Source organism: Mustela nigripes, chromosome 2, assembly GCF_022355385.1.
Source record: "Mustela nigripes isolate SB6536 chromosome 2, MUSNIG.SB6536, whole genome shotgun sequence".
Lineage (NCBI taxonomy): Eukaryota > Metazoa > Chordata > Mammalia > Carnivora > Mustelidae > Mustela > Mustela nigripes.
The window spans coordinates 151,697,558-151,711,921 of record NC_081558.1 but is presented as its reverse complement, the minus strand read 5'-3'; the positions used below and the strand labels follow the sequence as shown (position 1 = coordinate 151,711,921).

General features: G+C 49.0%; 1 protein-coding gene across 7 annotated transcripts in view; it reads left to right on the top strand.

The window, feature by feature from the left end:
* Positions 1–14,364, top strand: part of PXYLP1 (2-phosphoxylose phosphatase 1) — a 69,349-nt gene that overhangs the window by 39,945 nt on the left and 15,040 nt on the right. For all 7 annotated transcript variants that reach the window (XM_059391858.1, XM_059391857.1, XM_059391854.1 and 4 more), the window contains 2 exons: positions 12,617–12,775; positions 13,757–13,883. In XM_059391858.1, coding sequence (XP_059247841.1) covers positions 12,617–12,775; positions 13,757–13,883 — 286 coding nt within the window. The remainder of the gene's footprint in view (positions 1–12,616; positions 12,776–13,756; positions 13,884–14,364) is intronic.

Below are 14,364 nucleotides of genomic sequence, written 5' to 3'. Positions count from 1 at the left end.
ATCTTTTACAGCAGGGTGATATGGGAGGAAAGAGGACAAGAAGCTAATCTAGTCTGAGAATTCACAGACGACTCCCCAGCAGAGGTAACATCTGAGCTTCGTCCTTAAGGGGTGAGTAGGAGTTGGTCATGAAGGAAAGTGGGAGAGGCATTCCCGCAGAATGACATGGGTGTGCAGAGACAGAGTGAAAGAGAGTAGGACCCTGGTAGTTGCCTGCATGTAGCTATTAAGGTGGACAAATGCTGGGGCCACCTCCATCTCTACGTTATATCCTGAAGGCTATGGGGAGACCCTGGAAGCAGGGAACACACCAGAAGACGGATGGCTTGGAAGGACCATAGACCAGGACAATATCTGCCCTGTGTGGTCTCCTGAGCACCTTGAGGAGAGTGGCTCTGGAAACTTTTAAAGAATGCCTGCTCTATGACCAAAAGAGAGCTCATTTTGTGCCCCTCCCTACAGAACCGGAATTTTGGCAGGCGTGGGAACCCAGAAATCTGAACTTTTGACATGCTTCCTGGGCAAGTCTGATAAGCACAAATCCTGGGCACTCCCTGTTCAGAGGCTGATGGCAGGGTGAAGCTGGGTGGCAACTCAGGCAGGTTTCCCTCCATAAAAGGCTGAGGGGGCGTCTTTAAGGTATTGGCCCTAGAAGAAGGATCTGTGCAGCCAAAGTGGCAGGGGATGCTGTGGGGCTCTGAGCCAACTGGGTGGTAGAGTGGGCTGGGGTGAAAAGAGGAGGGGAAGACCTCACCATGACACACAGGAGTCTGGCATGAGCAGTTCAGCAGATGCCTCATTCACATAAACGTCTCATCTCCACCGGGGTGAAATACACCAAAGGCTAAAGGAAATGCCCAGAACATGGCCTGGGAGGTAACCGTGTGGGGTTGACGGCTCCCTGGGTCTGGATAAGGCCCCAGCACATGGACAAGCCAGGTGTGGAGTAGGACAAGGGGTTGGAGGTGTCGATGAGGTATCTGAGGGCTGTCTCAGTACCGTGTCATGCTGGAAAGTGGTTTCAGGATCTGAGCCGAAGAGAGACCCTGCTGGAGGACTTTGTGTTCACTCTTCTCAAAGCCATGACCTGAGGAGACCATGTCTCCCAGCAGCATGTGGAAATCACTCCAGACCAAGGTTTTTATTTGGCCCAACTAGTGTTTTCACCTTTTTGTATTTATTTACCAGTGTTTTGGAATTTAGGCAATTTCATGTAAATTTTAAGCCCCTCTTGAAAAACAAAAACAAAAACCAGACTGTCCAGTATGCCAAGACCCATGGTCCCTTCGGGGACAGTGCCTGGAGCCAGCAGCTGGGTTCTGGCTGCCCCTGTTGAGGGGAGTGCAAGCTCTTCCTTTCTCCATGGTCTCTGCTTGCTGAACCCTGTCACCTTGGGAATTTGTGCCCCTGGTACAGGTCGGAGGAAGAAGAGGACAAGGGAAAGATGAGATCTTGGCAGACCAGGGAAGGGAGGCCATGAAGGAGACAGAATGGCAGCAGAGAGGTGGGGCCCCAAAGGCGAGGGAAACGGGTAGGCCCCCGAGGAGCCTTGGCTTAATCAGCTCTCTGTATGTGTGTCTGTTCAGTAGGCACCCCAGCCAAACCAGCCTATGTGTGAGTTGTGTTTATGTGGTGTGAGTGGTGGTGGTGTGTATGTGGTGTGAGTGCCGTGTGTGTTCAGTAGGTAACCCATCTGGGCCAAATTAGTGTGTGAAAGGTAGTATGGGTGTGGTGTGTGTGTATGTTCAATAGGCACCCCAGCTGAACCACCTCAGTGTGTGTGAGTTGTACGTATGTGGTATGTGAGTGGGGGGTGTGTTTAGTGTGTATGAGTGGCAGTGTGTGTATGTGAGTGGTGTGTATGTGGTACATGTGAGTGGTGTATGAGTGGTGTGTGTATGTGTCTTGAGTAGTTTTCCTGGTATCTCTTTTCCCACAGAGCCAGCATTTTCCTGCAGCCCCCACAGCCCCCCCCCTTTATATGCTGCTTTGGATCCCTTGTCCTCTGTTCTACCAAAGCTTTGGTAGAACAGTGTGTAAATTAGAAGAAAATTGCCTCTGAGAAGGAGAGTGAGGAGCCCTGAAAAATGAATGATTGGGTGTTGTCATATTCGCCGTGGTCATTCAGACCTTGACTTCAGCCTGCTCTCCGTAGTTGGCTGTTGGCATTCACGGCTCCCACTCTCTGCAGGCACCCTAACTCTGTGGTAGATGGCACCATGGATTTTGCTGAGGCACAAATTTGGATACTAACAGCCAGGAGTGAGCTCCTGGCTGCTGGGCAGGCCTGGCCCTGGTAGCCAGCCCGGGTGCTTTGTCACTCCTGCTCTTTATTCTGTGTCTGTTTTATGGAGAAAAGCAGGTACCCCAGGGCTATGTGTGAACTGGGGATTCAAGAAGATTTTAATGTTTTCATGGCAAAGGTTTGGGGGTGCAACTCTTAGAATGCCAAGGGTCTTGAGTACTGTGTACTCTATTTGTTTTTGTAAAAAACGTTTATTTAGTTATTTTAGATAGAGAAACAGTGCACAAGCAGGGAGAGGGGCAGAGGGAGAGAGAAACTCAAGCAGACCCCTGCTGAACACAGAGCCTAACACAATGAAGCAGGGCTCTATCTCAGGACCCCGAGATCATGACCTGAGCTGAAACCAAGAGTTGGATGCCCAACTGACTGAGATACCCAGGCATCCATGTGTACTCTATTTTAAAAGCCATAGTAAGATTCCTCCTGGGGTTTTATTTTGGTGAATTGGAGTCAGAAAGAATGAGGAATTAGGGCACCTGGATGGCTCAGTCTTTAAGCAGCTGCCTTCGGCCCAGGTCATGATCCCAGCGTCCTAGGACTGAGTCCCGCATCGGGCTCCAGGCTCAGCAGGGAGACTGCTTGTCCCTCTCCCACTCCCCCTGCTTGTGTTCCCTCTCTGGCTATCTCTTTCTATCAAATAAATAAATAAAATCTTTTTTTTAAATGAGGAATTAAATATGATGGCTTGCATTTTTTAAATTTTTTTTAAAGATTTTTATTTATTTATTTGATAGAGAGAGATCACAAGTAGGCAGAGAGGCAGGCAGAGAGAGAGGGGGAAGCAGGCTCCCTCCTCAGTGGAGAGCCCGATGCGGAGCTCAATCCCAGGACCCTGAGATCATGACCTGAGCCAAAGGCAGAGGCTTAACCCACTGCACCCAGGTGCCCCATGATGGCTTGCATTTTTAACCTAAGAAGTTCTGTATATGATATCCTAATCTCATCATTATCACTTAAGTTTTACATTAGTATTTTGTATTTATTTCAGTTCTTTTCTTGGAGGTTTATTTTCTGTTTGATTTCTGAGAGTTTTGGGTTTTTTTTTAAAGATTTTTATTTATTTGACAGAGATAGACTTAGTGAGAGAGGGAACACAAGCAAGGGGAGCTGTAGAGGGAGAGGAAGAAGCAGGCTTCCCACTGAGCAGGAAGCCCAGTGTGGAACTCGATCCCAGGACCCTGGGATCATGACCTGAGCCAAAGGCAGACACTTAACAGCTGAACCACGCAGGCGCCCCTGATTTCTGAGAGTTTTAATTTTGCTTTTTCTCTGAATCCTTCCTGTCCATCTACCCCATAGTGTTAAATAAATATCTGTGAGTGAAAAAATTCTGTAGGTGTCAAAATTAAGTGTGACAGATCAGCTTTCGTCCTATGTTTTAAGTTCATGTTTTAGTTACATTGTTGGGGCAGAGTATCATGTAGCAGGCCCTTCCATGAGCTAAAAATGGACTTTTCTAGTATCCCTTGGGGGTGGGGAGGACATTGTTTCTCTCCTCTCTCTCTTTCTGCTTCTTCTTTCTCTCCGTCCCTCCTTCTTTCCTTCCTTCCCAGTTTCTGATCTTAGAGAATTTCTCCGAAGAATAATTAGACGAGAGGATAGAAATGTATGTTTAAAGGTATTTAGTGCAGCATTGCTTACAAGAGGCAAAAGGGGGGAAGGCAGCAGAGCGACCAACAGTAAATCCTCTTGCAGCCACTATGCTCTGGTTACACATACCTGTCGGTATTCACCTGCAAGGTTGTCCATAACTAAAAGTACATACGGTATTTTACATGGGAATACTCGTGTGTATGTCAACAGTATCGGCAAGAAGGAAATCTCCCATTTTAGAGAAGAGGAGACTATTGGGGCTAGTTAGTAAAACAAGAGAATGTTAGTAAAAGTAGCCAGTGAACTCAGGGAGAGCATCTGCCTATGCCAAGACTGTGTGAGGAGAGGGACAAAATAGGAGAGAAAGCGGAAGGATGTTTACATTGGATTAACCACCGTGGAGGGGAGCCAAGGACACAGTGGGAGTTTGCCCAGGTGGAGGGAATTTGCTCCAACTGCACTGATGAACTTGGGCCCCCCCCACCGGTTGTCTTGGCAACAGCGCACCTGCTCCAAGCTGGATGACATTAAAAAACAAAAAACAAAAAACCTGAGAAAGTCCACCTTGACCTGAGGTCAGTGGTAATCAGAGGTGGAGCCCCTGGTCTTGGGAGCGGCTCCGCCCCGAGGGGAGGGTGGCCCCGGGGGTTCCTGAAACTACCAGGAATAAGGTCTGGAGGGCGGAATCTGAATCTAGAATCTGAGGGAGCCAGGCCACACCTAGAGAGAGCCCTCCGACCATCTTCACTGTCGGCAGCCAGTGCCTCATGCGCCCCGCAGAGCCAGGCTGCCTCCAGGCAGAAGGGACCAGGAGTCACCACGACCCATGGACCCTCTGACCTGTCGGGCTTGGGCCGCAGCATCACATCATGCCCCTGCCCTTCTCGCTGGCTTTCCTGTGTCATCTAAGGGGTGGAACCCCACTCTCTGGGGGTGTCCTCTGGGGAACCTAGAAGCCAGCCAGAGCTCTGCCTCTCCCCCACCCTAGGCATCCACCAGAGGGTGGGCTGGCCAGTCCATCCAGTCACCTGAGGGTGAGTGCCCCTCCCTCAGCATTGTCTTTCAGTGCGGGGGGCTTCCCGAAAGCGCACCCTCATTCCTGGCTGTGTCTTCCTCGTGATCCTTTTCACAGAAGGCAGATGACCAGCCGCCTTCCTGGACAGTTGGTTTGGTGGCTCCGTGGGGTTTAGTGCTTCCAAAAGATAGGCCTTTGAGACCCGGAAAACTTACTTGTTTCTTGAGGGGAAGGGAAATGATGCTCTTGGGCCTTAGTGACTCTCCTCAGAGCAGGGACAGAAGCACAGACACCTCCGGCAGGACATCCAGCCATATGTATGCACTAAAATATAGACTGTGGGTTGTTCCGGGTGATAAGATTATGGGTGATTTTCACTTCTTTTTATACCTTAGTGTTGAATGACTATTTTAGGATGAACACATGTTTATGTGAGTTGTAAAGCTCCCTTTTCATTTTGGGGGGAAAAAAAAATCTCCTATCAAGTGTGTCAAAATCAGAAACCTATTTCCAGGCACACTGAGTTGTTATCCTGAGTCCACAGATGTCCGCATCATCTCGTGTGGCTTTGGGGGTTCCTGTGAGCCCTCAGAATGCAAATTCAGAAGCTTGTGTGTGCAGCTCTTTTTCAGGGTTGAGGAGCAATAGCTTTTGTCAGATTCCCAAAGGGGAGGCAGGGGGATTCAGGCTATGAGTTAAGGATGGCTAAGGTTCTTTCAAGTGGCTAAGGTTCTCTGAGTGGTTAAGGATGGCTGAGGTTCTTCTCTCAATTCTTTCTGGGGGCTTGTCCTTGGATTTCTCTCTGATTTCTAGTTTCTGTAATGATTTGGAGTCCTTAGGACTTCTGTCATCTAATCCAAAGGACTCTGTTTGGGCCAGGCCATTTATCAGTTGCTTAAGAAGACAGTGAGATTTCCTGTCCCCTCTAGGAGGCCACAGCTGGGCTGAAGCTCAGGCCACCGTGGGAACCCTGGCCCTGTGCTCTGGCAGTCCTTGCACTGATGGCTCAGTGGCTGACGTCAGAGGGAGGGTCAGGCACAGGGGAGATAAGAGCTTGGGAACAGCCCAGGGCAAAACCTCCAGCCTGTTCTCTGTGCCAAGTCCCAAACCCATGAGCCATACCTCCTATGGTTTGCTGGCTTCCTAAATGGGACCAGGCTTATCACTGGCACCAACAGCACTTACTAGATTCTTACCTAACAGTGGTTCACCATGAGGCAACAAGAATAAGGAATGAAGAATAGTTGAGAACAAGGAGAACAGGAAAGGTTGGTATTGTTTTGTGGCCCAAAGTGGATGGTTCAGAAAGGGTAGATTCAGCTGTTTGATCAATCTTGCCCATGTAAACCAAGTTTCTCAAAGTATGCAAATGTGGACTTGACTTCCACCTTGCAACCCTAAGCATGATTTCTCATCCTGCCTCTAAAAGCAAATGGCCAAAGGCAAATAACAGAATGGGTCTCCATTTGGTTTATATTTGAGAATTACTCACAGACATTTTTATATTCAGTGCAGGGCAGAGGCACGATGGACCTTTAAGACAACTCGGTGGATGGAGGGGCACTGAGGGAATTGTGGGAACTACCTGTAGAGCAAATCATTATTCTTTGGCAGGCCAGTGAAGGAGACGGAATTCAAGAGCCTTTGGATTATTGGGGGATACTGGAAGTAGGGGTATTTTAGCATATAAGAAGGTGGCATCTTGGGGGCATCTTGTGGGCTCAGTCAGTAGAGCATGTGACTCTTGATATCAGGGTCCTGAGATCAAGCCCTCACTGGGTGTGGAGCTTAAAAAAAAAAAGGTGCCATCTTAGATAAGCTGAATGTATTTAAAGGAGTCAGAAAAGCTGCTAAAATTGGGTAGTTGAGAGGGGACAGGAGACTGGTCCATTGTGTTTCTGTGAAAGTTGTGGACACAGAGGGACAGCATCCCTTCCAGATCCCGAGTTGAAGGGAGCACCTTCTGAGAGCCTGGAAGGAGCCAGAATAATCACTTCCAGACATACAAATAGCACTTTTTTTTTTTTTAAGATTTTATTTATTTGACAAACAGAGATCACAAGTAGGCAGAGAGGCAGTCATAGAGGAGGAAGCAGGCTCCCTGCTGAGCAGAGAATCCGATGTGGGGCTCAATCCCAGGACCCTGAGATCATGACCTGAGCTGAAGGCAGAGGCTTAACCCACTTAGCCACCCAGGCGCCCCATGCAAATAGCACTTCTTTATCCCTAAGAAGGGATACACAGCAGGCACAGCTCAGTGTCCCACAGGGGAGGTCTTGGGCCATCCATGACCCCACGCTGGTCGAGATGCCATCATCTTCGTTTTATGGGAGAAGGGCATGAGGCATAGTGAGGCAGGAGGATTTGCCTAAGGTCATGCAGCTGGGAAGTAACAAAGTCAGGGCTCAAACCCACGATTGTGACTCAGTAGCCCGCAGCTTCCTACCACCTCCCTGCATTCAGAACCATGGACAGCCATGGCAGCACACGTGACCGAGGACAGACTTTAGCGGCCCCAGAAATGACATGTCCCAAGAGGTTACTACCGTCTGCTGGGAAGATGACCAGTCCAGCACTGAGGGTGACGTAGGCCCTGGAGCAAGGGAGGTAAAAGGTACATGGTGGGGCCGTGCCTTTGGCCCCATGAGGGTCTTTGCTGACATGGTCAGTGATGTGACTCAGGCAGCTGAGTCAGCAATGGCGAGGTGAGCCAACACTTTTGCCTGTCGTGTTTGCCTTCACCAGAACACCTGTGGGTCCCTAACACCTGATTTGGATCTGCCAGGATATCAGCGTAAGGAGAGGAGGAGCTGACAACTGAACCACATAGGCCTAGGGACAGTAGGAAGTGGCCTATAACCTCGAGTAGGGATGGCAGGAGGCCACCTCACTTCTTATGAAATTGCTGCTTCTACATGGGGAAACCTTTCTTTCCTCGAAAGGGGCCTCGTTGGCACAAGTGGCTAGACTCGGGTCCCTGTCAGTCAGTAAGGCATGGGCGGGATCTTAGAGGAGCAGCATGGTAGCCCTCCACCTGGCCACAGTGTTGGCATGGGGCAGGGGCAGGGAGTGCCCCTCCAGAGAAGGAAGGGAGGGGCGGTGATCTGATCCCGGGATGGGAGCCCCCACAACGCTCAGGCAAGTCAGATTTGAGGCACCTGTGAAGGGCTTGCATACAGGCTAAAGCTAGTGGAGGAAAGCCAGGTGTGCAGGTAGATGTGTGTCGTCTGTCCTTGACCAGAGCTCTGATACAGGGAGATGAGCTAGAGACCCTGGGCATGGGCTTCGAGCCCACACCTAGCGGAGGGACTCTAACTTGTCGTGTGCAAGTCAGAGCCTCCCTGGTAATGAGCTGGCAGCAGACACCTGGCTGTAGGATCACCTGCTGATCCTGTGGGTCACTGAGTCTGTCCAAGCAACTGAGGTGGCCTGAGGCCCAAGGTCACCTAGGGGCTTATGGCTCAAGGGCCTGTGCTGTTAAGTAACAATCTGCTCCTGACCCAGGCCCTTGCCCGTCTTTTCTCTGTCCAGTAAAACACTTCCTCAAAGCGTAGAGCCCAGCGCCTGGCTCAGAGTGGGCCTCCAGTTCAACAAGCCATGTAGGACACCTGCCCTTTGCTGGTCGGATGGGGAATATAAAGATGAAAAAGATACAGCCCTGACTCCCTCGATGTTTGGGGTGGCCTGTTGAGCAACTGTGGACAACCCTGTTTATGAGTACTGTGTTGTGAGGCAAGATGGCAGCAAGGACCAGGAGTCAGGGGGGCCAATGGAAGAGGGATGTTGGAGTGGGCTTCCCAGAGCAGTGACACCAGGATCATAATGGAGTTGGCCAGATTTGGGGAACGGTGGTGGAATGAGGATAGTTAAACACAAAAGGAGGGGTGTGCCCACCCTGTGGCAGTGGGGGCAGCTCCGAGCAGTTCAGGACAGTGAGAACTAAGTTGGGGGTGAGGAGGTAGGAGGGTGGATCTGGAGGAGACGTCTTGCCCCCTGGCTTCTGTGCATCAGAAGCTCCCCCAAATGTCTAGCATCTGGAGGGCTCACTGAAGGGCCCTGTGTGGACCCACCCTGCATTCTGGTGACTCAGCAGGGTACAAACGGCATGGGGTGATCTCAGTAGCATGGGTGAGGCCGATAGGTTCAGATGCCGAGGAAGTAGTAGATGAAATCTTTCTGGATCGAAGGCCTCTGATTATCACCCAGTCTCTATCTGTGTCTTTCAAACCACTGCTTCCTTGGGTCGCACAACCACCCTCGTTCCTTCCTATTCCACTGGGCAGCTTAATAAAAATGCCATTAATGGGGTAGCTTATAAACAACAGAAATTTATATTTTTTTGTTCTGAAGACTGGGAAGTCCAGGATCAAAGCACCTGAAGATTCAGTGTCTATGAAGACCCGCTTCTCAGAAGGTATCTTTTCTCTGTAAACTCAGATGGTGGAGGGCCAGGCGGGGGATTACTCTTTGGGGTCTCAGTTATGAGGATGCTAATCCCATTTGACCGAATCATCTTCCAAAGGCCTCCCCTCCCAATACTATCACATTGAGGGTTAGGGTTTCAACATGTGAATTTTATTTTATTTTTTTTTATTTTTATTTTTTTTAAATAGCTTTTTTTTTTTTTTTTTTAAGATTTTATTTATTTATTTGACAGAGAGAAATCACAAGTAGTCGGAGAGGCAGGCAGAGAGGGAAGCAGGCTCCCTGCTGAGCAGAGAGCCCGATGCGGGACTCGATCCCAGGACCCTGAGATCATGACCTGAGCCGAAGGCAGCGGCTTAACCCACTGAGCCACCCAGGCGCCCCTCAACATGTGAATTTTAGGGGGACACATTCAGTCTAGCAGTTCCCAAGTGGTGGCTCCCATAGGCCTTACCCCACACCACGTGCTTACAGGTAAGCTTGCAAACCTGTGTCCCTATGTTCCTATGTCACTCTTACGTTCACATGTCCTTAGCTTCACCTCTGCCTGGCCCAGACTCAAAGGAAATGTGCCCGCAGGCATGGCCAAGGGGCCAGAATCTGGTACCGTTTCATGAAAGAGCAGAGTTTAGGACTGAGGGTTACCACACGGCCAGAATTGCTGGGTCATTAAGATGCTGCCTTCAGCCATATCCTTTTCTCCTTCCCTTGCTCTGACCCAAATCCCACAATGGTAAATTACCTCTGGACACCTGAGCTTGTGTTTTAGCAGTTCTGGCCATTTCCAGCTGCTGTGAAGAAAGTGGCTGTAGGGCCAACCAAAAGACTAATTTGAATTGGTGAAGGACCAGTTCTATAGCTCTGTGACGGTTGTTTTAATACAAGTAAGGAATGAAAATGTGCTGATAAGAGAAGTATATCTGGATGTTCTGGAAAGACACGTTTATGTCTATACGTAGAGGAGGTATGTAACACATGCTTACTGTAAATGTGTATGTATGTAGATCTGTAAAACAATATAAATATTTCGGGAGAAAAACAATAAAAATACTTGTTCATACCCTGTTCCACCCATTCCCCAGAGGAAACCACTGCTGCATTATAATGGATGTCCTTATAGACATTTTTCTGTGTACTTACATAATAAACTGATGCTTATATATTCGTATATTTATAGTTTGTTTTTTTCTTATCCAGTAACTTGGTATTTTCACCTCGTTTCATTTATCTTTGATTCTTTTCCATTCTCTTTAACTGTAGCAGAATATTCCCAAAATGGATGTAGCGTTCTGTTCTGTTAACAAGGGATATTTAGTCGTTGCCCTTTTTCCGTTACTACAAGCAGCCTTACAGCGAATCTCCTTGGCCACATAGCTTTGTGATTGGGATTGATGTCCGATGAGTAAATTCCAAAATGCGGAGTAATGGAATCGGGGATAAGGCACATAGAACATTTAGTAGATACTGCCAAATGTTTACGGACAGTTTCTATTTCCACTCTTACCTGTGGTGTGGAAGTGGGTTTTCATACCCTTGTCAGTACTGCTATTATTATTAAAACATGATATTCTAGTCTGATAGGCGGGATCAGAGACTGCATTTAAGTATGAATAACGTTGGATATCTTTTTGTATGTTCATTGCCACTGGCATTTGTTTTTCTGTAATCAGCCTACTCGTGTCCCCTGCCAATGTTTTAGTTGTAGGATCCCATATGTATTTTGGATATTAATAATTTGTCTGTTATGTAGGTTGCAAATATTTTCCTTTCAATGAGTGGATTGTTTGTCTTTTACCTTTTTATGACATCTGTTTGCCCAAGGGAAGTCTTAAGTACTTATTTGGAAAAATCTGTAGAAGGAATTAGGGAATTTAAATGGATTTAAACTGGTGGTTGGGCCCTGTTTTAGCTGTTGTTCAAATGTATGTATATATATTCTGGTGGTTAATAAATCTTTTAGAAATTTAATGATACATGGACACAACTATTTCTGTACATTTCCTCAGCTGGTGGATACTAAAAATACAACTATTATTGCGTAGAGAGTTCCAGAAAATGTGTGATGCTGCAAAGAGGTCCCCCATACATGGAAAAGTTGGGGACCATCAACCCAAAAGATGGACTTACATCTGCTTATAAGTAATTGATAAAGTCTATTAGTCAGGACTCATTTGGTTGAAAGTAACTAAAGCCCAATTCAAACTAGCTTAAGCAGCAAGGGTTATGTACAATGTATATAGCTGGGACATCTAAGAGAGGTCTGGCTTCAGCCACATCTGAACCCAAGGTCTCCAAGAATAGATGTCCTCAACTCTCTCTCTCTCTGATTAAGCCTCTGCATGTCTTGGTCTGCCTTGTCTCTACTCAGCATCATTTTCTCCCACTGCAGACAGAGGCTCTCTGAGGAGGGACAGGTAGCTGGGGCAGCCCCGGGTTTCTGTTCTTAGAGATTGGCATACAAAAGAGACCCTTTTCTAGTGTGTGCACAGTGCCTCTGTCAAGCAAAAGGAGACTAATTGCCCCATCACTGTCCTCATTGACTTGGTCACATGTCCATCCGCAGCTGGGGACAGGGACATGCGGAAGGAGCGGTTCACCCACAAAAAGAGGGGTGCTAGATGACAGATAGACTGCAGGGCCCACACATGACATCCGGAAGACTGGTGGGGAAAACCTGGCCTGGAGGCAGAGGAATGAGCTTCGCATGGGGCTTTGTCCACCACCTCCGCCTTGGGCGGCTGCCTCAACTTCCCACTTAGCACCAGGCTCCCTCCTTTGTAACAGTGGTCTTGTGAGGATTAATGAGTGATGCCTGTCATCGGGCTCCTGGGGACCTCAAGGTACAAAGCCAGTGATAGGAAATGAGATCTGTCCCCACATCTGGTACTTCCTAGGCACTCAAGAGGTGATGGTTTTCCTCTCTGGAATTTACTAGAATTCAAAGGGTGTTAAGAATAAAGTAACCAGGCTGCACAAAGTTCTTCCTTTACCATCGGAGCAAAGCCCCTTTCTCCAGGGTGGCCCACCTGCCTTTGCACAGCTCATTACTGGTCGGGAGGAGGTAATGGCCTTGAGAAAGAGACAGGGCAAAGTGGGGGCTCAAGAAACAGTTCCTGATGAGAAGCTGACCTCTGGCTGGACTGAATTCCACCCCAGTGCTGAGGGAGGAGAAGAGTTACTTGGTGAAAATCCAGCCGTGCTCTGGGGCCCTGGGGCTGGCCTGGTACCCCACCCCCCGGTGACTGCACGTGTCATGACCTGCTTTGCTTCCCTTGCAGTCCACCTGACCCCAGTGTCCACAGCTAAAAATGGAGTGAGTAGCAAGAGTCGAAAGAGAGTCATGCCTGAGCCGGTGACTGAGCCCCCCGTGACGGACCCCATTTACGAAGCTCTCTTGTACTGCAACATTCCCAGCGTGGCTGAGCGCAGCATGGAAGGTAGGCCTTCCTGTGCCGCCCAGTGTGGCACCTGGACGCGCACCCCTCTGGGGACTAGTAGTTCTTCAAGCAGCACAGCGTAGTAGGAAGGGACAGGTGGCCTGGGCTCACACTCTGTAGCTGCTCACACCCTGTAGGCTGTGCCCTTGAATGAGTTCCCAGGTCTTAGCTTCCTCATCTGTGAAATGGGCATAAGTAGCAGTCCCTACTCACAAGGCTGCCCAGAGGCTTCCGTAACCACTCTGGAATAGCACATGGCTCATGAGAGACCCTCTGCACACATTCACCCTCATGGTTTCTGTTGAGATACCAGAGATGGAAAGGCAGGCTTTATGGACTCAAGGGCGTCACCCCTGTCTACCCCCCTTTCCAGGAAACTTTCTCAGGGCTTTGGACATCCACAGGATGCGGGCTGCTCTGTTGGTATCTTGCAGTAAAGGTGTAGCAAAATAGGATTTCTGTGTTGACTTCTGCTTTTTTTTAAATGTATCAAAGAATGATATTGAATATTTTTATCATACTGTGCCCTGATTTGTTTTATGGAGCTTTATTTTATTTTTTTAAGTAGGCTCCACACCCAATGTGGGGCTTGAACTCACAACCCTGAGATTAAGAGTTGCATGCTGTCGACTGAGCCAGTTAGGAGCCCCTGTTTCATGGAGCTTCAAAGCAGAAGTCATTGTTTCCAGCCCTTCGTAGGCCTCCCTCAGGCTGTGGATGTGAGAGGGGCTGCGTGAATCATCGGGACCCCATTTTACTGGCTGCTGGCTGCCAGCTCCCAGTTACACTCCCAGAGTCTCCCTGTTACTTTGGGGGCGGGGGTGTCTGAGACCTAACTGGCCCTGTCTCTGTTCCTCCACCTGCCTTGTGAGCACCCCCCTCCATGGCACCCTGCTGCCATGCTCATCCGTGCTCTTCTGTGGACTGGACAGGGTCCATACCTCCTAAATGCTAACCAGGCAATCCGCTCCTCTCCTACAGGTCACGCCCCACATCATTTTAAGCTGGTCTCCGTGCATGTGTTCATTCGACATGGGGACAGGTACCCACTGTATGTCATTCCCAAAACCAAGCGACCAGAAATTGACTGCACTCTGGTGGCCAACAGGTAAATTGCACTTTTTCTACAAGTTGTTTTTAAGAATCTGTTTTCTCTGTCCCAGTCAAAACACTGGCTGGAGAATAACAGAAAAGGGGACTGAGCCACACTTGTCGAGCACATCCTGTTTGCTGGGAGCCTGATCTTCAGAACAATCCTGCGTGTTAATTGTCATTTCCCAGTGGAGAAAGAGGAGGCCCAGAGAAGCAAGGACAGCTGTGTAAGGCCACACAGCAGAGAAAGTGAGATGTGGGTCCAGGCCAGCATGAGGTCTCCTGTCCCGTCCTGTTCTACAGTTTGAGAAAGAGCTGGGACACGGTGCAGTGAACACTGGGCCAGATGTCCTCAGACCCTGGGGCAGCTGTGGGGTTTGGGACAGCAGGGAGGTCTCTTAATCTCTGGGCCTCCCCCCTCATCTCTGCCATGGGGATGCTGCCGTGGACTGGTGCTAGGTCAGGATCGAGTGAAATGATAGAGGCGAGCGTGCACA